The sequence below is a fragment of the Corythoichthys intestinalis genome, chromosome 3 (assembly GCF_030265065.1).
Source record: "Corythoichthys intestinalis isolate RoL2023-P3 chromosome 3, ASM3026506v1, whole genome shotgun sequence".
In the NCBI taxonomy this organism is placed as follows: domain Eukaryota; kingdom Metazoa; phylum Chordata; class Actinopteri; order Syngnathiformes; family Syngnathidae; genus Corythoichthys; species Corythoichthys intestinalis.
Window position 1 is genome coordinate 62,869,022 of NC_080397.1, and position 27,660 is coordinate 62,896,681.

The 27,660-nt window shown below is 41.6% G+C and overlaps 1 protein-coding gene across 1 annotated transcript in view; it reads left to right on the plus strand.

Moving 5' to 3' along the window:
* Positions 1-27,660, plus strand: part of cspg4ba (chondroitin sulfate proteoglycan 4ba) — a 63,989-nt gene that overhangs the window by 16,146 nt on the left and 20,183 nt on the right. The window contains exons 2-5 of the mRNA XM_057832593.1: positions 6,395-6,558; positions 17,069-20,641; positions 23,051-23,524; positions 26,729-26,905. Of these exons, the coding sequence (XP_057688576.1) occupies positions 6,395-6,558; positions 17,069-20,641; positions 23,051-23,524; positions 26,729-26,905 (4,388 nt within the window). The remainder of the gene's footprint in view (positions 1-6,394; positions 6,559-17,068; positions 20,642-23,050; positions 23,525-26,728; positions 26,906-27,660) is intronic.

The following is a 27,660-nucleotide window of genomic DNA, read 5'->3' on the forward strand; positions in this document are numbered from 1 at the left end:
CCTCTTACATTCCTAACCATAAAAAGGGACAAATTCTGCAGCAGGATGGTGCTCCATCGCATACGTCAATCTCTACCTCAAAGTTCCTCAAGGCAAAGAAGATCGAGATCCTCCAGGACTGGCCAGCCCAGTCACCAGACATGAACAGGATGAAAGAGGAAGCATGGAAGACAAAACCCAAGAATGTTGATGAACTGTAGGAGGCATGCAAGACTGCTTTCTTTGATATTCCTGATGACTTCATCAATAAATTGTATGAATCCTTGCCGAAGCCCATGGAAGTCATACAAAATATTAAATTTGGATCTCACAGCGCTACTACTTAATTCGCTTATGTTATGTAACATATTTTTGTATTTGAAGTACATTTTTTGTTCAATTTACACACTACTTTCTGTAGGCATCAAAACTTTTGTCTTGCCAAAATTGGACCTTTTATGTCTTCATTAAATGATAAATCTTTTTTCAGTGAAACAAATATATTTTGTACATTCAACATCATTTGGGAGGGTCTTCGCTTTCATATGAGCCATTTCTGAAACCAATTAAATAATTAAAAGTCAAGTTATTAGCAATTATTTCAACAAAATGGATAAGCGACAAGACTTTTGTCAGGGACTACAAAGTAAATAGCATTTCTGTCATAGTTTAGGATAATCAAGCAGAATATATTTGATATTATGAATAGTTGGACATGAAATGATTAGAATTTGCAGCGCCAAGACAAAGGGCAGATAAGGGCAGAACAGATACAGGACGCCTTCTGATTACGGAAGCCCAACGCGGGTGTCATGCAGCTGACTGAGCAAGATTGACGCTGACGAGCAGGTGATAGGCAAGACATCTACAAGCCTACGTCTGCACCACCAAATTACGCAACCAGCTCTTCTGAATGGTCCAGAACAAATGGCGGGACATCTTGTCTTGCCACAAGGAACATGTGGACAAGCCGCGACAAGGAAATGAACACTCAGCACTCACGTGGCGCTGAGGATGGCAAAATCCTTAACTCTTGTTGCCCTGACAACGGTAACGCATGAATTCTCCTGTCCAACAGACAATAATTCTGAAAACCGTCCAAACACCCTTCTTCCGGACAACAGTCTGCCTCACAACAAGCTTGAAAAGACTGAATATTTAACTAATTGTTTTCATTTTTCACGGGAATCTGATGTTGACTTGTCATATGGTGACACTGGATCCAGTTTGCCTCCTCGCCTGGGTCTCTCTGTGCGGTATGATTGCTGCAGGCTTGGAATAAATTGTCAACTTGTGTTTCGAAGCCTTTTTCCAGCTTTTAAAATGGGATTAGTGCAAAGGGTTAAGACTAAGGTGGTTGGAGTTTGGCCTTTTGGCCGGGTTGTCAGGGTTCCGCCGGCCCGGGTCGTTGGAATTGCGCTAGCGCGGTTCCAGCAATCTGGCTAAAAGGTCAGATTCCTTCAGGTGGGACATGATTAGTCAGTGGAGTTGATTTCAACAAATTCCGTGCAGACTCCGGAGTGCCTAAGCTAGCGCGAGTCAGTAGTGCCTCCTTAACATACCAATAATAGCATACTAAATTGAAAACTAATGTACTCGAGGTTTTATAATATATACTCTTGTGTCATCCGTTGTTAATGACTGTCGACTGTGATGGCTGTAGGATTCATTAACGTGGTTCAGTGGTTTTCCACGCTAATGTGCTCTGAGGGTAAAAAACCAAGAAACCATTGGCTGTCATTTAGTTCATCCATCGTTTCATTGGCATCGGTTGGGTTGAAGAAACGAAATCTCTTGTGACTTGAAAAGCAAACATGTCTGTTGATCTTTGAACTACGTGTGCAGGAGCCGATTGAAAAGCGGTAGCGGAATGAGACGTCTTGAGAGCACGTCAGAGCAGATTACAGGCCGATGCCAAACGGCAGGGAGGAAAGGTGGAAGAAACAGATGGACCGGTCCTCGTTTGATGGCCGTCTCGGGGACGCGACCTTCCAAAATGTGAGAATGTCGGAAGCTTTCATGTTTTCGGGTTGGAGGTTTCTATCAGGGAAGGACAAGTCGAAACGTGTCTGACTCATCCGGACGTTGCTCTTGTCGCGTTAAAATCAAATACCTGCTGAATTCAAACATGCTTTTATTTTCCTTTGCAAGCGCACACACAAATGCTGGAATTTCTTTCTTTCTAAAGGCAATAATAACTTAGAATTTGAAAATCAAATTTCAATGGTAGCTTTGCTGTTATGGTTATAATATTCTGTCAATTCCTATTGATTTGGAGGCATTTCTTGGTCACTTTCTGTTAAGTTCAGGTCACTTCCTGTTGATATGGGTGCATTTCAGAGTCACTTCCTGTTAGTACCGAGTATATTCCTGTTGATTTTCATTCATTTTAGGGTGTTGCTTCCCAAATCAAAGGCTCGCTAAGGGCGCAACATAAAATGAGCCACAACTTTACAGATGGACAAAAATTTACACAAGCCAAATAACAATGAATACAAAATACGAAAGAAGCTTGCCTTCAGGTTAAGCCCAGGCCAAAACAACAAACAGAAGGAAACTACACTTAAACCCCACCCACTACTTAAACCCTGATCGTTAAAAAAAAGAAAGAACAAAAAAACAATAAACAAAACTGAAAAAAACAGGTTGAACATAAATGGCAGCTTACCCCTACTGCTTCGGTGTTCTAGGCTAGGTTCATACCGAAGGTTTTAATGCACAAATCCGAATTTTTGTCATATGTTTTTTTTGGCGTGCCCGTTCGGACTGCTTTTGTCCATTAAGCCCGTTCAAGTGTCACGCCTGCGCACTAATTCGCAGTCGGAGATGCGATGAAGAAACTGACCCGCATCCGCAGGTGCATCAAAACAAATGACCACACATGCTGGCTAAATGTCATTCAAAGGTGATCATATTTTGATTTCCAGAAAGGACACAAATTACAGACAAAAATAATCCCTGTTTAGTTTTATATCAAATGTTTATATGGATCGATAGCATGCACGCATTGTCCGTGCATGACGCACACACATACGGACACATTGCCCCGACTCTCGGCCTTGTAAGCAATCTTGAAATATTGCTCATATGGAGCAGAGAGAAAACCGAGCATTCTCAAGCTTATCCTCAACCCATTTTATTTTTTTGTGACTGTTGTCAAGCCAGACCCTTTACCAAAAGCCGTGTTCAAGGCAAGCTACAGTGCTGGCCAAAAGTATTGGCACCCCTGCAATTCTGTCAGGTAATGCTCAATTTCTCCCAGAAAATGATTGCAATTACAAATGCTTTGGTAGTAATATCTTCATTTATTGCTTGCATTGAAAAAACACTAAAGAGAATGGGAAAAGAAAAAAACCATTATCATTTTACACAAAACTCCAAAAATGGGCCAGACAAAAGTATTGGCACTCTAAGCCTTATACTTGGTAGTACAACCTTTAGACAAAATAACAGCGAACAAACGCTTCTGGTATCCATCAATGAATTTCTTACAATGCTCTGCTGGAATTTGAGACCATTCTTCTTTGGCCAACTGCTCCAAGTCTCTGAGATTTGAAGGGTGCCATTTTCAGATCTCTCCACAGGCGTTCCATGGTAATCAGGTCTGGCCACTTTAGAAGTCTCCAGTGCTTTCTCTCAAACCGTTTTCTAGTGCTTTTGGGTCATTGTCCTGCTGCAAGACCCATGGCCTTTGAGGGAGACCCAGCTTTTTCACACTGCTGCAAAATTTGTTGGTAGTCTTCAGACTTCATAATGTCATGCACGCGGTCAAGCAGTCCAGTGCCAGAGGAAGCAAAGCAACCCCAAAACATCAGGGAACCTTTGCCATGTTTGACTCTGGGGACCGTGTTCTTTTCTTTGTAGGCCTCGTTTTTTGCGCTGTAAACTCTGTTGATGCCGTTTCCCAAAAAGCGCTAACATTCTTCCAAAACATATTTGGCTTTCTCAGGTAAGTTTTGGCAAACTCCAGCCTGGCTTTTTTATGTCTCTGAGTCAAAAGTTGGGTCTTCATGGGTATCTAACCATAGAGTCTCTTTTCATTCAGACGCCGACGGATAGTACGGTTTGGTACTGTTGTACCCTCGGACTGTGGGACAGCTTGAACTTGTTTGGATTTTAGTGAAGGTTCTTTATCCACCATCCGCTCAATCTCTCGTCAATTTTTCTTTTCCGTCCACATCTGTCAGGTATGCGGGCAGGCAGGTGGTGTGGACACAAATGCAGGGAAAGGGAGGCGAGGCAGATAGACGGTGCAAAAAGTATTTAATTAAAGCCAACAAAAAGCAGACAAAACGACCGCGGAATTCAACAACTCTTAAGGCAAACAAAAGTCAGGATACTAACAAAAGACTAGTATAAAAAACTTACTTAAGCTGAGGAACACGAGGGCTGTGACGTAGGAACGGGCAAGAATCGACGCTGACGTGTACATGCACATTGACATTGACAATGACGCAACAAGAAGTGAAAAGGAACTGGGAGCTTATTTACACACCCAGACAAGGGGTAACGAGACAACGAGGAACAGGTGGGTGACACAGGAGGTTGCAGGTTGGAGGATACACTTGGAGCAGGCACAACAGGTGAAATCAATGGGCAATCACAGGGACACACTAGGAGGGAACCAAGACAATACCTAACAACATCGGGGGGGGGGGGGGGGGTAGCCAAAATGCCATGGGCTTTACACGTATTGATAACAATGCACACGGTAGACACAGGAACATTCAGGTCTTTGGAGATGGACTCGTAGCCTTGAGATTGCCCATGCTTCCTCACAATTTTGCTTCTCAAGTCCTCAGACAGTTCTTTGGTCTTTTTTCTTTTATCCATGCTCAACATGGTACACACAGGACAGAGGTTGAGTCCACTTTAATCCATTTTAACTGGCTTCAGGTGTGATTTAGATATTGCCATCACCTGTCATGTGCTGCAGGTAAGTAACAGTTGCTGTTAATTACACAAATTAGAGAAGCATGACATGATTTTTCAAAGGGTGCCAATACTTTTGTCCGGCCCATTTTTGTGTAAAATGTAGGGCTGTCAAACGATTAAAAATTTTAATTGAGTAAATTACAGCTTAAAAATTAATTAATCGTAATCAATCGCAATTCAAACCATCTATAAAATATGCCATATTTTTCTGTAAATTATTGTTGGAATGGAAAGATAAGACACAAGATGGATATATACATTCAACACACTGTACATAGGTACTGTATTTGTTTATTATAACAATAAATCAACAAGATGGCATTAACATTATTAACATTCTGTTAAAGCGATCCATGGATAGAAAGACTTGTAGTTCTTAAAAGATAAATGTTAGTACAAGTTATAGAAATGTTATATTAAAACCCCTCTTAATGTTTTCGTTTTAATAAAATTTGTAAAAATTTTCAATCAAAAAATAAACTAGTAGACCGCCATTGTTGATGTCAATAATTACACAATGCTCATGGGTGCTTAAACCCATAAAATCAGTCGCACCCAAGTGCCAGCAGAGGGCGACAAAAATGCAAAAAACACAAGTAACAAGTTGGCATTGCACTGTGCTGTCATTTTAATCTGTTTGAGCGGGGCATGTGTGTTAATTAACGGGATAATTTTCACAGCCCTAGTAAAATGATAATGATTTAATTTTTTTTTCATTCTCTTTTGTGTTTTTTCATTGCAGGCAAAATAAATGAAGATATTACTACCAAAGGATTTGTAATTGCAATCATTTTCTGGGAGAAATTGAGCATTATCTGTCTAAATTACATTGGTGCCAGTACTTTTTGCCAGCACTGTATCTGGTCACTTCCCGTTGACCTGGAGTCATTTTGGGCTCACTTCCTGTTGATTAGTTGGCAAAAAAGGATTATTATTCATCGTAGCTATGCATGTAACGCAACAGCTTCCATATATAATAACTTCAATTTCTGACTGTGCTGCTGTTGGACACGAGTGTGAATGATCTCTGCACAAAATGGTCCAACAAAGATGCAAAGTAAAGCAGATTTATGATGTAGCGGCTTACGCTGTCAGCACGGTTTCCTTTTGTGCATGAAAAGCAACTTTGGATTCTATAAAATATAAGTTTTTGGAGAAGGTCAAAGAAAGTTAAGGTTAAGGTCAGACCCTCCGGGAAGAAATGTTATGCACTTTGAAATCCTTTGTGTGTGTGTGCGCACTCTTCTAAGATCAACTGGAATGCTAATTAGCCTGCTGCTTTTATATCTAAATGTCAAATGTGTGCTATATAAAGACCGCAATGCTTGCTCTTGATTTTCTGTATTTAAGCTCTTATTCTTTGCTTCTCATTAAGACACAATGAACACAATTTTTGTGAAATAGATGAACAAAAGTCACTAGTGAGGAATATATATTTTATGTGTCTTTCTGTCCTTAACACCATTTTTTTTTTCTCCAGCGTCCTTTTATGGCGACGGCTTTGTACAGCTGAAGGCAACAGAGTCGTCGGACCATAATAAGCTCCGCGTCCGCTTCCGAACTTCTAGTACCGATGGCCTGCTGTTTCTCGCCGGCAGCCAGAGCGCCTACTTTCTGCTAGAACTCAATGCCGCTCGCCTGCAGGTGGGTACATCCGTGGCCCCCGTGCATGAGCATATGTACTCAAGCATGCATTGCATGAGCACACACATGCACGCCTACAAAAAAACGCCATCGCCGACCGACCCCGAGCGATGACTCCGGCTCCGCTGACAGTGTCAGTCTCGAGCCGGTAACGCGAGCGGACAAGTCTGCGTGATGTGAGCTCAGTGCTAGCGCCATACCAGTCCCTTTATGTCACAGCTGCACATTCAGTGTTTTCTTTGTATTAATTACGATTTACTGTACCATCCAATCCAAATTCCATTCTAAATCCCAACCTCATGCTTGTGGTAATTGGAAAAGAATTGCAAAATAATAACAGCGATCCCTCGCTACTTCGTGGCTCAACTTTCACAACATCAATGGATTGCAGATTTTTAAATCTTGTGACAGTGCCCTCCATAATTATTGGCACCCCTGAAAAAGATGTGTTTTTTAGCTTCTAATAATTTTTTTAATTCAAATAATATGGGACCTTAATGGAAAGACAGAAAAATCCAACCTTCAATACAAGTGCATTCATTCAGTGGGGAAAAAATCCCACATTAAAAAAAAATATTTGACATCAAATAATGTGTGTCACAATTATTAGCACCCCTGGTGTTAATACCTTGTACAACCCCCTTTTGCCAACAAAACAAGGTCTGGGGACTGAGATGGCCATGGGAGGAGCTTGATTTTGTGTCTGGTTCACCATTTCTGTGTAGATTTGGCCATATGTTTAGGGTCATTGTCTTGCTGAAATCATATAAATCATATAAAACGTTTTTGATGTGAAAAATATGAGATTGAAAAATTTGCATTAGAACACAAAGTTTTCATTGAAAACGTTTTCTTTGATTAAAGCAATCCTTTTTGTGTTTGGGCCATATTATGGGTGGGACATTTGTTTCTGAATCATTCAATCTGCCCAAAAAGTTGCTTCAATAGGAAAAAATATTTTCAATCCCGAAAAAAAAAAAAAAAAACATTTGAAAAATAAAACTGCCCTCCCCTAATTTTTTTGTTTTTGTTTTGAAAATTATATGCAAAGCAAATGACAGTCTAAGGCAGGGGTCCCCAAACTTTTTCCTGTGAGGGCCACATAACTTTTCCCTTCTCTGATGAGGGGCCGGGGTCAGTTTGTAACGGAAAAGGTGTGACGATTGCAGGAGTGCCAAAATGTAAAGATTTATTGTTTTTCAGAAAGCCACAATCAAATAACCCTTTCTGGATTCTTCACGGAACAAAAGTAAATAAAATAATAATATAATATAATATAATAATAACACTATTAATTAAATAGATAATAACCAAATAACCCTCTCTGGGTTCTTCACAGAAAAAAAAGCCAGGAAATAAATAACACTATTGAAAAAAATAAATAATTAATTTTTTTGTTTGTTTAGGGGGCCGGACCAAATGTGGAGGCGGGCTGTATGCGGCCCGCGGGTCGTAGTTTGGTCTAAGGTGCTAGTCGCATTATCTGTTCGAAAAAAGACATTTAAAATGTCCTGGTATTTCAAAGCATGCCATGCACCCTAACAAGGTTCCCAGGGCCTTTGGAAGCGAAACAGCCCCACAGCATCACTCACCCACCCCCATACTTCACAGTGGGTATGAGGTGCTTTTCAGCATGCGCATCTTTCGTGGCACGCCAGACCCACTTAGAGTGTTTGTTGCCAAAAAGCTCAATCTTGGTCTCATCTGACCAAAGCACACGGTCCCAGTTGAAGCCTGGGACCGTGTGTATTTTTGTGTGAGACCAAGATTGAGCTTTTTGGCAACAAACACTCTGAGACATTGACATTTTAAATCAAAATCTGTTGCCCTCTGCTCGAAAGCTGAAGATGGGTCGTCACAGGGTCTTTCAGCAAGGCAATGACCCTAAACATGTGGCCAAATCTACACAGAAATGGTTCACCAGAAACAAAATCAAGCTCCTCCCATGGCCATCTCAGTCCCCAGACCTTGTTTTGTTGGCAAAAGGGGGTTGTACAAAGTATTAACACCATGGGTGCTAATAATTGTGACACACATTATTTGATGTCAAATAATTTTTTTCTTTATGTGGGATTTTTTCCCCACTGAATGAATGCACTTGTATTGAAGGTTGGATTTTTCTCTTTTTTTCCCATTAAGGTCCCATATTATTTGAATTTTAAAAAAATATTAGAAGCTTAAAAACACATCTTTTTCAGTGGTGCCAATAATTATGGAGGGCACTGCATAAGTGTATTTTTATAAGAATATAAGAGTTCTAAAAACATTTCTGTACACTTTATTTACATACTTTTCATACTACTGTACTTATGTGTATCTGAACCTTTCTCACATTTCTATATAAAATCCCATCAAATTTGAACTGATCTTTGTCAAAATCACACAGATGATAATACAGTGTTTGCCTGTACTAAAACCACCCAAACATTTATAGGTTTTCATATTTTAATGAGGATAGTATGCAAACAATGACAGAAGGGGGAAAATAAGTATGTGAACCATAACATTTAATATTTTGTGGTGGCCCCTTTGGCAGCAATAACTTCAACCAGACGCTTCCTGTAACTGCAGATCAGCCTGGCACATCGATCAGGACTAATGTTCTCTACAAAACTACTGTAGTTCAGTCAAATTCCTGGGATGTCTGGCATGAATCGCTGTCTTTAGGTCATGCCACTGCATCTTTATGGGGTTCAAGTCTGGACTTTGACTTGGCCACTCCAGAACGTGTACTTTGTTCTTCTGAAACCATTCAGAAGTTGATTACTTCTGTGTTTTGGATCATTGTCTTGTTGCAGCAAGAATACCCCCCCCCCCCCCCCCCCCACTATACAAATGGACACTTTAGACATTGATTAGTAGAGGCGTGCAAAATTTCCGATTCTTAGATTATTCGTGATTCGGCCGTGGAAGATCCGAGAACGATTCACAAACATCCAAATTCCGATTATTGAAATATGCCAGGTAAAGCGGAACTAAAACACAGTCATCACGTTCTTCAGGACACAATGAGGAACGGACCGAGAGTAGATATCATGTTCAACTCAAGCCGCTAGATTAAAAAAAACGATAATACCTGACTGCGGCCGACAGCCGCTACAAACAACGCCCAGTTGCTAGTTGCTACAAACATACAGCCATGTAATGCTACGGTAGATATCGCATATATGTAGAACTAGATGCAAAATGACAGACGACGGCAGCGTTACATCATGTATAGAGAACTACATGCGAAATGACAGACTTGCCGGCGTGAGGAAGCAGCCGCCATCTTAAAGCAGTAGACTTCTCTAGAACACTCTGTTGTAGCGAACCTAATTAACTTTTTATGTAAAATACTCCTAAATCGGCAAAATCTTGACTTGAATCTATCTTTAAATGATGAAACAGTTTTAAAACTTTCACATTTCGCAAGAAGACAGAAGGGAAATTATGGAATAACGGGAGCAATTTGAACAACTTTAACGGTTGATTCACAACATTAAATTATTTGAATGTAGTTTAAAGCTGCTGATACAGCATGGGGACTTGTGTATTTTATTTACTGTTAACTGTTAACTTGATACTGAAATAGTTGTTTGGTTTAGCCTGAGAGGATTTTTTTGAACAATGTTAGAACTAATGTACGAAACGTTAAAAGCCGGGGGGGGTTGGGGCGGCGGGGGGTGCATCAATAATCGATTTATAATCGAATCGTAGCCTCTGAATCGTAATCGTTAGGTGCCCCAAGATTCTCACCTCTACTGATTAGCATCATCGCTAACTAGCTTAGCGCTGGCTCTGTGCTAAGTAGTAACATCCACTGGCGTCAGTCACTTATTTGACTGAATTGATTGATTTTAAATGCGTACAGTAGTAAGAAAAGTATCTGAACCTTTTGGAATTTCTCACATTTCTGCATAAAATCACCATCAAATGTGATATGATCTTTGTCAAAATCACACAGGTGTAAAAACAGTGTCTGCTTTAACTAAAACCATCCAAACATTTATAGGTTTTCATATTTTAATGAGAATAGCATGCAAACAATGACAGAAGGGGGGAAAATAATTACCGTATTGGCCCGAATATAAGACGGTGTTTTTTGCATTGAAATAAGACCGAAAAAGTGGGGGTCGTCTTATATTCGCTGTCTAGACATTATACCCATTCACGACGCTAGATGGCGTCAGATATCATTGAAGCGATGTTCTGTCATGACAGATCTCAGCTAATCTCAAATTTAACCAGTTTGCATTATTTTATTGCAATGTTTTTCCTTATTCAGATTAGTTTCAAGACTACAGTTACAGTTAGACTTCACTTTGATGGTGAATGCAGTTATTGCAATTTTGTTGTTTGATCACAATAGATTGGTTTATTTACATTTCAAAAACCAGAAGCCATTCATTTACGAATGTGATTGCACTTTAGTTTACATATTTAAATGTTCAGATATTAAGATTTGAATAAGGCAAAATGACATGCTTTTTCTTTCAAATATATTGTTATAATCATTTGTTTCAGATATACTGTAATTATTTTCTGTATAAAAATTAATTTGGTGTTCAAAAAGTCTTTTCTCAAACTTGAGTCTTGAAAAAGAGGGGGTCGTCTTATAATCAGAGCCGTCTTATATTCAGGCCAATACGGTAAGTGAACCCTCGACGTAAGGAGACTTAAAGAGCGATAGAAACCAATTTTTACCAAACAATTTAAGTCGGGTGTGTGTCCAATCACTGATGAGTGGTTTAAAGCTGCCCTGCCCACTATAAAACACACACCTGGTAAGCATTGTCTGATGTGCATCATGGCTCGGTCAAAAGAGCTGTCTGAAAACCTGTGATCAAGGATTGTTGATTTGTATAAATGTGGGAAAGGATACAAAACCATCTCTAAAAGTCTGGATGTTCATCAAACGACAGTCAGAGGAGTTGTCTACAAATGGAGAGAGTTTGGCACTGTTGCTTCTCTCCCAAGGAGTGGACATGCACCAAAAATGACGCCAAGAGTTCAGAGCGGAATATTCAGAGAGGTAAAAAAAAGAACCCTAGAGTGTCTGCTTAAGACTTACAGAAATCACTGGCACAGTCCAATATCTCTGTGCACTAGGCCTGAACGATATTGGAAAAAACTACTGCTGCGATTTTTTTGGGGTTTGCGATATTATATTGCGATATTAATATATATTGTTTTTTTTTTTTTTAAAGGAATTTTCACTAGATGACTTGAATAGCTGTTTGGAAAGACTTTGGATGACTCACAATGACCAGTGTACAGTGATCCATCGTTTTTCACGGTTAATGGGGACCAGAACCCGCCGCGATAAGTGAAAAACCGCGAAGTTGGGCACCCCGCCCCCCCAAATTTGTATTTTTTTTGTGTGTGTGCTCAATGTATTTAAGCAGATTTAGCATTGGAAAGAGATACATATAAGGCATGTTTTTCTCTCACTTTTTCCCCAAAGTATGATTTTTAAAAAAATTTATGTATATATATTATATATTTTATATATATAATGTATATATATATATATATATATATATATTAATAAATGGTTTTAAGCACTTCAAATGTAATAATTATGATCAGTTTAAAAACATACCTGTCCAACCAAATCATTTTTGAACAAGAATAAAGTACTGTAGTTGAAAAATGCTTGGCTTTATTAAATACTTCTGTTCATCTACCTTAGCTGTGACTCTTGGTGGACATGTAGAAATTACAAACTCCGCATGATCACTTCTGGCATTTAATTTATATGTCTCAAACGTCTCCACACATTCATTCCAAAGCGGCTTCCTTGCAGAAACTGTTTAACAAGTTAAACAATGATTGACAGCTGCTGCGCTGTGATGTCCGCTTCGTTGGCAAGATCAAAGATACCAGCGTCGTTAACTTTAATAAGCAAGTGCTGCAGTGACTGTGAGGTTCAAAGAGCTGGGAGAGGTAGGGTATGAGGCTCTGCCAGAGCAGAAAGCAGGGCGTATGTGGATTAAAAAAAATAAAAACTAGCGCACGTCCTTGCAATGGGACTATCGCGCACGCACACATCGCGATGGCGATGTTTAAACGATATATCGTTCAGGCTTACTGTGCACACATCAACTATATGTAATACTATGGCCAAGAATGGTGTTGATGCGAGGACTCCAAGGAGGAAGCCACGTCTGTCTAAAAAAACATTATTGCTCGTTTAATGTTCGCAAAAAGGCACTTGGACACCGTACAGAAGTTTTGGCTCAATATTTTGTGGACTGATGAAACCAAAGTGGAAGTGTTTGGGAGTGACACACAGCGTTATGTGTGGAGGACAAATGGAACAGCTCACCAACATCAACACCTCATCCCCGCTGTGACGCATGGTGGAGGGAGCATCATGATTTGGGGCTGTTTTGCTACCTCAGGACCTGGACAATTTGCAATCATTAATGGACGAATGAATTCAAAAGGATGTTTTGCCGGAAAAGCTCAGGCCGTCTGTCAGACAGTTGAAGCTAAAAAGAGGATGGGTGCTGCAACAAGACAATGATCCAAAACAGAGAAGTAAATCAACTTCAGAAGAACAAAATACAGTTCTGTAGTGGCCAAGTCAAAGTCCAGACTTGAACCCCATTGAGATGCTGTGGCATGACCTAAAGACAGCGATTCATGCCAGACATCCCAGGAATCTGACTGAACTACAACAGTTTTATAGAGAAGAATGGGCCAAGATTAGTCCTGATTGATGTGCCAAGACTGATCTGCAGCTACAGGAAGCGTCTGGTTGAATTTATTGCTGCCAAAGGGGTGGGGCACAAAATATTAAATGTGATGGTTCACTTATTTTTCCTCCTTCTTTCATTGTTTGCATACTATTCCTATTAAAATATAAAAAACCTATCAATGTTTGGGTGGTTTTAGTTAAAGCAGACACTGTTTTTTCATCTGTGTGATTTTGACAAAAGGTCAGCTCACATTTGATGCTGATTTTATGCAGGTTCAAATACTTTTTCATACCATTGTATTTCTCACTGAAAAGTTAGGCATAGTTCGATTAGTACTACCTCAATGGCCTTTGAACAGAAGCAAATTCCAAAATAAAATGTAAAAGATGTAATGTCTGCCATACTAGGATGAAGTATTTTTAGCCCTGTGTGCATTGAAGGAAAGATTCATAACAGAATAAAATGACCGCTGCAAAATGAAATCTGAATACAGAGTGAAAAAGTATGACGAGCAGAAGGAAACGCGAAGGAAAATTCCCGAGGAATGCATTTTAGCATTTCCTGTCAAAATCAAGTGATTGTTTTGACCAAGCGACTGCGAAAGAGCACAAAGTGAATCACACTGTTTATTGCCGTACTTGAGTGAGCATGAGTAGTGCCCGCTCAGCCGCTCTTCCTTCAGCAGGCTCAGGACACCAAATAATTGTTGTGTTCACTGGCACAAGTGAACAATTGTGAGTCAGGCTTGAGCATCTCTTTGGAAGCCTGCGCGCGATTAGCAGGGACTCCGCTGCAAGCCTTGACAAGCTTGTCATCAGAATTAGTTGGAGAAGGTGACACGATGCTCTCAGGGTATGGCTCAAGGCAAAGAGATAATCGCGCTCTTCCGGCTTAGAATCTCAAATTCCCCCAACAGGTGACATGGAATGTGTCACTTTTGTAGCTCCCATCTATACCCTTCTTTATGTATAAAATAGGAGCTGTGTTCTAGGTTAGACTTAAAGGGGAAGTTCAGAACTTTTGACATCAGGCTTAAACTTTGAGTTAACGAGGGTTTAATTATTCGTTGGACTTCAACAAATTCCATGTAGTTTGTCCGTTGATTGTTAGTTTCAGGGCTCTGGAGTGGCTAAGCTAGCGCGAGTCAATTGGACTGACTACGCATGCCAATAAAAAAACAACATAAGCACACACGAAGATCATCGATGACCCATAGCACCATGACCAATAGCAGGTGACTATGCACCTGATCCGGCCTCAGCTCGCCAGATCCACACAGCAATCACGCTCACTGAACGTCAGTGCGCCAGATGCGGCGGGGATCATCAATCTGACAGTCCAAACCCAATAGACCCTACCCACATGACGTCACAACTCCTTCCTCCTGACTGGTGCCGCCCAATTGTCCGTCAACACATCATGTTTCCCTGTTACGGCTACGTACATTCCTCCTATTTACGACGTGTTTTTCTGCTCGTTAGCATTAATAATCAAAATGGTAAAGGCGTGTGTGGCGGTTGGTTGCAATAACAGAGAAGATAGACGGAGAAAACGGAGAGACTTGAAGTTCTACCGGATTCCGAGAGACCCGGAGAGAAGAGAGCGAGATGGGCTGCTGCAATTCGACAAGAAAACTGGGCTCCAAACGATTACCACAGATTATGTAGTAGTCATTTTATATCTGGTAAGATGCATTTAATATATATTTAGAGGTTTTTGGGCTGACAACCACAATTAAGATCATTGCTAGGCTAATCGCCGACAACATACACGTATGTATGTAGTGAGAGTGCTATCGCTAAACCATATAAACATTAAAAGCCCTAACTCCATTGACAAACGACATGAAATACATTAGACTTGACAGTGGATGTTAGCAATAGCAAAAGATTTTGAATTGAAAATTTCGTAACTCACCTTTCCAAGCACAAGATAGATTCCTGCCGAATTTTCGTGGACGAGGACCTGTTTCACCCAACCGGCAACGAAGTATTTATAAGCCTCCAAGCTCTTAAAGTTTTTCAAACTTTCGTGAGAATAGGCTGATTTTGTGTGGACAAGATAGTTTTACAGTTCAGGGTAGCTAGCAGATGTCAGGCAAATACGGCGGAGACAGCGGGTGGAAAAACATCGATTTAGGCATCAAATATGGATCTGGCGAATGGATAAACTGAAGCTTTTCCACATAACGCCTTTTATGCAACGCATCAAGTGAGTTTACGGCATCCGAAAGCACCGGGTCTACCATGAAATGCATTATAAATTGCTCGATCAATTGAGACCATTGATAATACAGACACAAAATGACGGACAAGTGGGCGGAACCATACAGCGAGCACGTGATTTTGTGACGTCGGTGGGTAGGGTGAGTGCCAGCTCGCCAGGTTCACATTAGACATGTGTCGGTTACCGGATTCAAGGTTTACCGTGGTATAAAAACGCCACGGTTTCAAAACCACTAAAATTTTCCGTCATACCGCAGCACAGTATTCGCTATTTTACATGTCCCAAAAATGCAGCCAGAAGTGTCTTGGAGCATGAGCGCTCACTCCTCCCTCTCCTCCGGTTGTTGTTGTGTGTGTGTGTGTCAGTAACGCTATTCTGCTAGACATCGAGCGAACCAAAAAAGAAACACTCCAAACAAAAGGCGTACTTTTCTTGAATTTATGAAGGTCTCATATCATGGTAACTTAAACATACAAAATGTATACATTTAGTATTTTTAACACGTGTGAATAGCTTCATTAGCACAAACAACAGATTGTGAGGAAGTTATATTCATGAACTCCATGAAAAAGTTAGCTAAAAATAAAACACATTTTCCTTTCAAATTCAAAATAGAAACTAACCAAAATCTTACAAAGACGAATGTTAGCCAAGTCTTAGCTGGGAGAGCAACTTCGTCGAGGTTATAGCCGCTGAGAAACGAGCTTGAACGAAGGGGAAAAGAATAGCGCCAAAGATGACCCCAAGCACAAATCCACGTCCGCTGGACAAGGAGAGTTCTCACTCCGAATGTTTTTTTAAGATGAAACCTTTACACAACAATATTTACATTTTGACTAACTTATACATTTTTAACTAATTTAATAACTTATGAATTCTTTATGTGTTTTTAACAAAAAGGCATGACATGTAGACTAGAGTTGACACAATGGCTAAAAATGGTGAAACTTGAGCCCCCCCCCTAAAAAAACAATAAAATTGTGCAGTGTATATTTTTTAATTTTATTTAGAAATGTTTTTACTTTTTTATAGCAATTATTTTTGTTCTTGCTCTAATCTTGAGCAACCTGAGCTGTGGGTAGTCTACAAGTGCTATTTATTTTAATTTTATTTAAAATATTTGTTATTTTTTGTTAATTAATTTATCGATTTTAACATTATATTCATTGACCAATTTGCAAATATGTTCTGAAAATTAAAAAAAAATCAAAAATCAAAAGTTTTTTTTAACCCATACATCTCAAAATAACACATTTTGGAACTATAATTGCAATACCGTGATACCGTGAAACCGCGGTATTTTTGCTCAAGGTTATTACACTACTACACCATTACACGACGAAACTTTTTTTTGTTTTTGTTTTTTTTTTAATAATTGAAGGTTTGTCTGCGAGCCAGATGCAGCCGTCAAAAGAGCCATATCTGGCTCACGAACCATAGGCTCCCGACCTCTGTTTTAAAAGGAAGTGCGCGTGCGCTGACTTCAGCCGCGATGATTTCAAATGTTGCTCATTCCCTGTAGTGTTGTTATTGGGTATAACAGTTCCATATTTTTCTCTGGGCTATACTTGTAACATGTTTTGTCTTTCTTTTCCCAGCTGAAACTGGACTTTGGATCCGGGGAGCAAGTATTGCAGTCTGACAGAGCCACGCAACTCAACGACCTCGCCTGGCATTCGGTGGACATCATCCATTTTAAGCGCAACGTCAATCTGACAGTGGACAAAAACTCCCACACAAGCGCAAAGATCCCGGGCTCTCATCATGTTCTCAACATCTTAGATGGTATCTACGTGGGAGGTTCGGGTGGCCTTGACAGACTTTACCTCCCTAGAGACCAGACAAGCTTTCGAGGCTGCATGGAGGACGTCATCTTCAATGAACACGACTTGCTGTCATCCTTGAGGCCTTACACAGGATTCAAGACTGTTCATGAAGTATCGCTAGGTTGTAGTCCCCAGTTTTTTGCCACCGAAGCGGACCCCGTTAGCTTCTTTAGCTCCAGAGCCTACATTTCTCTTCCTCTTTTAAATGGTCAGCAAGAAACTGTGTTCGAATGTGCTGTACATACCTCAGCCAGCGAGGGTATAGTCCTCTATTACTCTGCCAAAGAGGGCGACTTTGCGGCATTGGAGATTAAAGACGGCTCGCTGGTGGCTATCGTCGGAAGAGGCGGGAGCAAAATCGAGCTTCGTTCACTTACGTTTATCAATGACCGGAAATGGCACGCTATCAAGATGCGCTTGAATTCCAAAACGCTCGAGCTAACGGTCGATGGAGAAAATGTGAAAAGCAGCGTCGGCTCTCGATCAAAGGGACTGCAGTTTAAAGGCTACGCTTTTATAGGAGGCATCGATGACAGCACCAGATCAGAAGTCCGAAAGGTCGGGTTGGTGTCTTTGTCAGGAAAACGAATGCGTGGAGGCTCTTTCAAAGGATGTATGAAGAACATCCAAGCGAACGGAGTGAAGGTGGGGCTCGTCAATGCAATCGTCACAAAGGATATCTCAGTTGGCTGCGAACCTGAGAAAGAACCAGCGTTATTGACCACCGCGAGTCCAACAAATGCCCTGGAATCCCTGTTTTTCTTGGTAACTCCAACACCGTCTCTGCACATGTCAACGCTTGCGAGGGGTTTGGACAGAAGGTACGGCTCCAATTTTGTGAGGTTAAAACCCCTTACGGTTGAAGAAGGAGGTCGAGCGTCTCTTGACGCCAAACACATCAAGATACTCTTGGATTTCAAGACGCTCGGTATTCGTCAGTCTCAGATCGTATTCCAAATTCAAGACCAGCCAATACGCGGTCAGATCAGGCTCGACGTGGATCCGGACCAACCTCAGAATACTTTCAGCATGTTAGACCTTTGGCACGAACGAGTAATGTACATCCACGGAGGTTCCGAAGATCCGGATGACTTCTTCACGTTTTCGATATTTTCCAGCAGTCGGAAAGAAGTTCCGGAGTATCTCAAAGGTGAGAAATTGTATCGCTTCAACATTACAGTAACGCCAACCAATGATGCCCCTGAGTTGAGTCTCCCTGAGGGAAATCTTTTTGTCTTGTTGGAAAACTCCAAAAAACGCCTCACCACAGATGTTCTGAAGGCTACGGACATCGACAGCAACTATAGCAATCTTGTTTTTACCGTGCTTGGGAACCTGAACGCAGACGCGGGGTATTTAGAACTCGAGAACAACCCAGGAACGTCGGTGACCTCGTTCTTTCACTCAGACCTGCAAGAATCGAGAGTGTATTATGTTCACACGGGCGTTAAAAACTCAAGGATAGTCCTAAGAGTAAGTGACGGGGAGAAGGTTAGCAACACTGTGGTTTTAAGGGTAATAGCTGTAGCGCTTGAGTATAAAATTGCCAACAACACAGGTCTGAATATTAGTCAAGGAGAGATGGCTGTGATTGGTTCCGAACAACTGTCTGTGGAAACTAACGCTGTGAAACAATTGATTGACATCCGTTACGACGTCACTGAACAACCGCAGTACGGAGAGCTCCAGAGACTTCACTCAAGTGGCGAATGGAGGCCTATTGACTCGTTTTCTCAGAGGCTTCTAGAAAAAGGACGGTTGAGGTATGTAAGCACATACCACGAGATACAGACATCCAATGTTTCTGATCACTTCAAATGTAAAGTTCACGTAGCTGCAAGGGCTACCACGGAAATACTTTTCCCAATCACCGTGCAATGGGTGCAGTATAATTTGGTGAGGAACGTCGTTATAAACTTGGATAAAGCTAGGAAAGCAACACTAGACTCGGAGCATCTGTTAGCTGTAGCAAAAGGTGTGATTGTCCCCGATGAAGACCTTTATTTTCGGGTTCTCACCACACCAAAAAAAGGAAAACTGCTCCTGGACACTACTGTTTTGGCGAAGAACTCAACTTTTAGTCAAAGAGACGTCACAGATCAAAAGGTCCACTATGAACTAGTCGACCGGCCTCACGAAGACACGCACGACAGATTCAAGTTCCACTTGTTTTCCAAACACGCTCAGTCCCAGAACTACGATTTCCAGTTCGCGATTAAAGCCGACGTCAACAATGTTTTCATCAGGCTTGCCGGACTGCTTCTACAAGAGGGGGAGAGTAAGCTGATCACCAAAAATGAGCTGTTCGCAGAAACCTTGCTCACTCAAGATATGTACTACACTGTGATAAGCAGTCCTAAACATGGAAAACTCGCTCGCATTACTCAGTCAAATTCAAACTCCAGCTATGACAACATCTTAACCTTCAGCAATCAAGATCTCCTAGAAGACCGGATTCTGTACGTCCACGACGATAGTGAAACCATTCAAGATGAATTTACTTTCATCGCCTCGACCACTAGAGGCTTCAAATCTTTCGTCGCAGAGGACGAAATTGGCTCCAAGGAAGGAACCTTTAACATATCTATTCAACTCGTCAATGATCAGAAACCGGTACGGGTCATTGATAAAGTTTTCCACGTCGTAAGAGAGGGACAGAGATTGCTCACCGTGGACGATTTGCTTTACCACGACCCGGATTCTGATTTCGACGACGGCCAGTTGATCTACATCCGTCGCGGAATCCCTTTGGGAGATTTAGTCCTAGCAAACGACACCAGTCATCGTCTGTTTGAGTTCCGCCAAAAGGATTTAGAGGACAAGAAAGTGTTGTTTATTCACAGAGGCGCAAGCGTTGGCAGGTTTGTGCTTTTTGTGTCCGATGGCAAAAACTTTGTTTCGAGTCTTCTTGATATCAACGCCCAGGAACCTTTCTTGAAAGTTGCCAACAATACTGGTTTAATGGTGCAGAAAGGACAGTCTGTTTCCATTTCCGCGAGCAATTTTACCGTCACGTCTAATCTGGACGTTCGAAGTGACGAAGAAGTCGCTATTAAGTTGAACGACACGCCTAAGCACGGGAGACTTTACCGGGACGAAATAGCGGTGGAGTCTTTCACGCTATCTGATCTCAAGAACGGATTCATCTCGTATCGACACGATGACAGTAAACAGCTGTCGGACCATTTCGACTTGACGGTAACGGCTAAAGATATCAACCTTGTGGCGAGGATCAATGTGAAGGTTTACCTGGAGAGTCATCAGAGGCCGCCCATTTTGCAGCACCGCAACAATCTCCTGGTAGAAGAAGGAAAACCAGTCAAGATTGATGAGACGAAACTTGAAGTAAGTGTTAAGACATTCCGAGTAGAGTTGTTCGATAATGGATATCCCGATGTTTTCCAACTGCAAAAATCTGATACCGATATCAAACCAATACGGATATAAGCGGTCATGGACTTAACATATTATTGCTAATTGGATTGTGGTGCTTTAGTAATGATTAGAGATGTGACGAAAAATTTGGCACTGAAAGCATTGGCCGGAAATAGCTAAAATTGCATTTTCAGTTTTCGGTTAAAAGTGAAAGTTTACAGTAGCTGAAAGTTTACCTCCGAAAAGTGTGAAGAACCTTAGTCTCTCTTGTAATGACTAGAGCTGAAACGAATACTCGAGCAACTCGAGTTAAAAAAGTGATCCGAGTAATTTTATTCTCCTCCAGTAATCGTTTATTTTGACAGTTCTAAGCATCACGTTTTGCTCGGACTACTTTATATATTTATGGATTTTATTACATTTTTTTGTGACTATTTCTGGTGCTGCAGTAATTATATGTGATGAGTTTAATATTCATTATTTTTCATTTATTGTTCATTTTATTTGTGCACCATTAGTGATTTGGCTCTTTCCCTCAGTTAAAAAATCAGAGGAATCTTACTTTGGAGATATCTAGAGGTCACCCTAAACACAGCTGCTGAGCTAAACTGTGACCAGCCCATGCACAAAGGCTTCAGGGTTATACATTACCTTATAAACCCAGCACCAGAGGTTGCGCTAGACTTTTTCGTTGTCTGTCATTTTGACTGACAGGGTCATAAAAATCCGGTCATAGTCTATTTTAACCCGTCACTTAAACTTTTAAAATGATAATAATGACATATTCAATAGCAGTGTTGGTCAAAAGTGGTGCGTTACTTACTCAACTCTGAATAAATTGAAGAAACTACCAGCCATGTGGTGTCTACTCTCTGCTCTGTTGATTTGTCATCCAAGACTCGGGGTGCGTTCAGGTTTTAGAATAGCGCACGTACTTCTGACTCCAAGCCGTTTGTCCCTGCTCATTTAATTAGGCTATGTTCATACTACAGGTCTTAATGCACAAATCCGATTTTTTGGTCATGTCCGTTTTTTTGGCGTGCCCGTTCAGACTGCCTTTGTCCATTGAGACCATTCAAGTATTACGCATGCGCTCTAATTCGCAGTCCGACACGCGTCGGTGCGCAGAAGCATCAAAACAAATGACAAGTCATCCGTCATTCCAAGGCTATCATATTTTGCTTTTCAAAGGGACACAAATAACAGACATAAATAATCCCCGTTTAGGCTTATATTCACAGTTTATATGGATCGATCGCATGCACGCACTGTCCGTGCATGTCACACACACACACACATACGGGCAGACACACACATACCTGACTCTCCAAGACGGGCTGCAGCCAGACCCCTCTCCCGACTCTCGGCCGTGTAGGAAATGTTGAAATATAGCTCACATAGAGCAGAGAGAAAACCGATCATTCTCATGCTTATCCTCAACCCATTTTTATCTTTTTATGACTGTTGTCAAGCCCGGCCCTTCCCCAAAAGCCGTGTTCACTGCAAGCTAGGCGCTAATAACGCACAACTGAAATCGGATTTGGGACACTGGACGGTACAGACCGCCGCCACAGTCTGGAAAAATGTGGCCCAGATCGGATTTGAACCACATAAAAAAATGACCCAGATCGGATTTGAAATGGTCCACTTCTATGCGACTTGTCCCGTTCAGACCGTCAAGTTAATGCCTGACTCGAGTCGGAAAAACACGAAAAAATTGGATTCGTGCATTAAACCTGTAGAATGAACGTAGCCTTAGACAATGCTCTCCAAAGCTTCCTAACGTTTCCGTGTTTGCTACACCTGAATGCTAGTTCGGACATTTTTCCGAGTAAGGCCAGCGACCTCATGCATCAAGAGAGACAATAGCTTATTAATATTGTAGCGTTTGCTAAGCGGAAGTTTGGCCGCGAAAACAACACACGAGCCTTTTTCCTCTTTTCCTTTATTAACTTCCCGCCACCTCACCAATGCAAAAACAACAACAACTATATACACTGACACAATCTAGTCCACCAATCGGAGCGTCACGCTGGTGCACCAGCACACCAATGACAGCCCCGCGTTGGTGCATAAATTAACCCATTGATGACAGCCCCGGCGACGCTACAATATGCTCACTCGCTATCCTGTGGTCTGGGGTGTGAATTGCAACCTGTCAAAATGACGGATGGACTTCAGTTTTTTCCGTCACCGTTTTAAAAAAACGGTCAACGACGAAAATATTCGGTTAACGCGACCCCTGCCCAGCACACATACTATTTTGTAATATTACATGCTTTTGTTGGCCCATATTACCGGACAACTCTAGTTTTTTCTTATCTTGTCGTGATAGTTCAAAATCTTAACACTGACTAATGTTGTCCAACTGACACGCAGGTGACTCATGAAGACAACGTGCCATCTGAGATTGTGTTCACAGTCAAGGCCGGCCCCTATCACGGCTTTCTAAGACATTTTGTGGAACCGGACGAGCGTTACGTCGGAAGCGAGGAGTCTCCTGTCAAGACGTTTACACAAAAGGATGTTAACAGCGGAAACATCCAGTACGTGCAGGTGGAACCCGACAAAGTTAACGACACCTTCATTCTGGAAGCCACCAATGGAGTCACCGACGTCGGCGACATTAGCATATTGATTGATATCGTACCTCGCCTCATCCCACTTCAGGTGTCCAATTTCACAGTGGATGAGGGCGGCTACAAGGCCCTGACGATGGAAATACTTGAAGTCAAAAACCGACATTTTACTGGAATCAACTTCCTTTTTAATGTGACTGAGCCCCCAAATCACGGGCACATCGAGCACTCCCGACACCCCGGAGTGCCCTTGACGTCCTTCACCAGGAGGCAGGTATGATACTCCAAGGACAAATTGGAGTTTGATACATTGTCTTTTGACTTGAGCGGTTCCACTGTATAAGCAGTTTACTGAACTCCGATTGACTCTTTGAACATCATTTTATTGTTTTATTTCTTATCCGAAGATTTATTCAAGTGTTGTTTTTGGCAGCACTTTTAAGTCTTTTGGATGAAATACTTAAAAGTCATATTTTAGTCATGTCAAAGTGTGTTTTCATCTAGTTTCCGTCGACGATTCTCAAAATGTTTTCATCTGTAAAAATTTAAAGGTTTTCATTCAATAGTAAATAGAAAAAAAATTTGGGTTTTCAACAATCTAGAATGAAGATTAAGAGGTGAGCACATATTGTAGCATCTACAAGGACAACGCGCCTTTGGTGAGGGTTTTCCAATGGTTTTGAAATGGGAAGCACAGAGCATGATGACTGTAAGCCATAGCCGACGCCAACAAAGCGAAAACAACACAATAAGAGTTTAAGAGTACACTCCCTGCACTAAAGTCAAGGCTAACACTAACGGGAATGTTATGCTAACGTTATGAGTTACATTTAGTCCGTGATGGTCACTCGGCACAAACCAGTAAAGGCTAAAGCAATGTTGTAGAGGTGCAACAATTAATCGACAACTAATGCATTAGCAAATTAATGGACAACTATTTTGATAACCGATTAATCATTATGAATCGACCTTCTTCACCTTAAAGTTGTCTAGATTCTTGAAAGTATAACATATATATAACAGACAACGGATGATGGACCACAATTTCATCGAAGCCGTCTGGAAGTCATTTTCCATGGCCTCGCCAAACTCCTCCCATGTCCAATTTTTTGCCTCGGCGACCGTCGAAGCTGCAGTCCGCTTGGCCAGCCGGTACCTGTCAGCTGCCTCCGGAGTCCCACAGACCAAAAACGCCCGGTAGGCCTCCATCAGCTTGACGGCATCCCTTACCGCTGGTATCCATCAGCGGGTTTGGGGATTGCCGCCACGACAGGCACCAACCACCTAACGGCCACAGCTCCGATCGGCAGCCTCAACAATGAAGGTGCGGAACACGACCTACTCGGACTCAATGTCCCCCACCTCCCCCGGGACAAGGGAGAAGTTCTGCCGGAGGTGGGTGTTGAAGCTCTTTCTGACAGGGGATTCTGCCAGACGTTCCCAGCAGACCCTCACAATACGTTTGGACCAGCATCTTCCCCCGCCGTCAGGGCCAACACACCACCAGGTGGTGATCAGTTGACAGCTCCGCCCCTCTCTTCACCCGAGTGTCCAAAGCATGCAGCTGCAAGTCCGATGACACAATTACAAAGTCCATCATCGAATTGCGGCCCAGGGTGTCCTGGTGCCAAGTGCACATATGGACACCCCTATGTTTGAACATGGTGTTCGTTATAGACAAACGTGACAAGGACAGAAGTCCAATAACAGAACACTGCTCGGGTTCTGATCGGGGGGGGGCGTTCCTCCCGATCACGCCCCTCCAGGTCTTGGTTGTCCCACAGGAGAACGAGGGAGTCCTCTCTCCAGCACACCCTTCAAGGACTCCAAACAGGGTGGGTACTCTGAGCTGCTGTTCGGTGCATAAGCACAAACAACCTTCAGAACCCGTCCCCCCACCAGAAGGTGGAGTGAGGCTACCCTCTCTTCTACCAGGGTAAAGCCCGACGTACAGGGGCCAAGCCGGGGGCATTAAGTATGCCCACACCTGTTCGTGGAAGAGAGTTCAACACCTCTCGAGAGGATTGGTACAAGAACCCAAATTCTGTGTGCAGGAGAGTCCGACTATATCTAGTTGGAACGTCACTGCCTCACACACCAGCTTGGGCTCCTTCCCCGCCAGAGAGGTGACATTCCATGTCCCAAGAGTTAACTTCTGCAGCTAGGGGTCAGACCTTTGGCTGCCGCCCAACTCCCTACGCATCCGACCCCTTTGGCCCATCCCACAGGTGGTGAGCCCATGGGAAGGAGAACCCACATTGCCTTTTCGGGCTGTGCCCGGCTGGGCCCCACGGGGACAGGCCCGGCCACCAGACGCTTGCCTTCGATCCCCACCTCCAGGCCTGGCTCTAGAGGGTGGCCCCCCCGGTAACCCGCGTCCGGGCAAGGGAAACCTGAGTCCATTTATTTTATTCATCATAAAGGGTCATGTTGAGTCATGCTTTGTCTGGCCCCTCACCTAGGACCTGTTTGCCATGGGTGACCCTGCCAGGGGCTTAAAGCCCCAGACAACATAGCTCCTAGGATCATTGGGAACGCAAACCCCTTCACCATGATAAGGTGATGACTCAAAGTCATGCATTTAAAACTGTAAAATTTGTTAAACATACAAAGTACTAGGGCTGCAGTTATCGATTATTTTAGTAGTCGATTAATCGATGAACTAGTTCGAATAATCGAGTAATCGGATAAGGAACATAAAAAATTAAAATACCTGGGCTGAGCCTCAAACTGTATAGAAAAATTAATAAATGAGGATCTAAGTACAACAAAAGAACAATTGGCAAACTTACATAGCAAAAGTCCTCTAGCTTAAATGCTCTAAAGTGCTAACTTTTTTTTTTTTAACAATGCTCCTAAGAAATGTTTCGAACACGTATAACCACAAAAAAACGGCTAAATCTACCTATACTTACACATGCATTAAAAACATTAGCGCAAACAAAAACTTAGCTTATGTTGATCTTAATAGGGAGCAGGTGGATTCAGACATGTAAAATGAGTTATCCTATACTCACTGTTGCCACTAGAGGGCAGTGTATCCACCCAAATCAATAAAACTAAATGCAAACATTTTCAAAACAAACTATTACGACAGCACTTTAATTAAACGAATACTTGAAGCAGCGAAATTTAATTTGAATATTTTTTCTAATCAAATTACTCGAGTTAATCGATTAATCGTTGCAGCACTACAAAATACTACTTTGAGCCACATAATAGACCGTCTTTCAAGTCAAAAAGAACTATTTCAGGTTTCCATGACTTTATCCCTAAAACCTTCAAAGAAATAATTTAGCTTAGCTTCATGAGAATCACCCATATGATGGAAACTGTGACGCATTTTGGTCTCGTCTCGTCTTTTTTTTTTTTCCCTCTCCCAAGACAGGTTTTTAGCTCGTTATCGGCGAAACATTTTGGTTATCGTTGACAGAAACAAACAACAGTTGTTTCTAATCATTTGCTTAACTTTAACCAGGTGGAGCACGAATTCATCTACTACGTCCATGACAGCAGCGAAACCTTAGAAGACAACTTTACAGTGGTTGCTAATGACACAGGCCTGAGGAAACAAAGTGATGCTCGCACAGTGTTCATTCAAGTTACAGCTGTCAACGACGAGCCCCCTGTTATTACTGCCAACAGGGTCCTGAGGGTGAGTCCATACCGCTGCTCTATATTTTAACTTCATTTTGTCTGGGAACCAGACTAGCGGTTGGCTTTTTCAAGATTGATGTATTTGTTATATTGAAGAAAAGTTTATACGGCCTGGAAATTTTGGTGAATGCAGTACTACCAAGTTTTGCAAGAGATGTTTTCCACAAGGTGGCTCTCTTGCACTTCATGTCACATCATAGCTTAATGTAAATTTCTAATGGTATTAGTTCAGGCCATTAGTATTGTTGAAACAATGTGTTAGAAAACAGAGAGGTTTGCTTTAAAATTACTGTCTATATTTGATTAAATCAAAAATACGTAGGCTTTGTTGTAAACCAATGTTTATCACCATTTAAGTTTGCAATCAAGTTTGATTATTATGGGGAAAAAATGTAAACGTTGAAATTCTTTTATTATTAAGATTAACTAAAAACATCAAAATGGATATTATTCATAAAAAAATGTAAAAAATTATTGACAGCCTAGTTAGCAGCTAACAAAAATGTACAACATTATAATGTTTAATTCCAAACTATTTCCACTGTCCACAGAAACTAAGTTGAAATTGGGCTTCTGAAAATGGTTTCCCTTTGTATTGAATTTTTGTTTTTTTATTTTATTTTATCCAATTTAACTTCTGTAATACGTTGGTATGAAAATGCATGTGAACTAAAGATGCCGATCGATCGGGTCCGATCACGTCATTTTCAAAGTATCGGAATCGGCAAAAAAATATCGGACATGCCTTTTTTT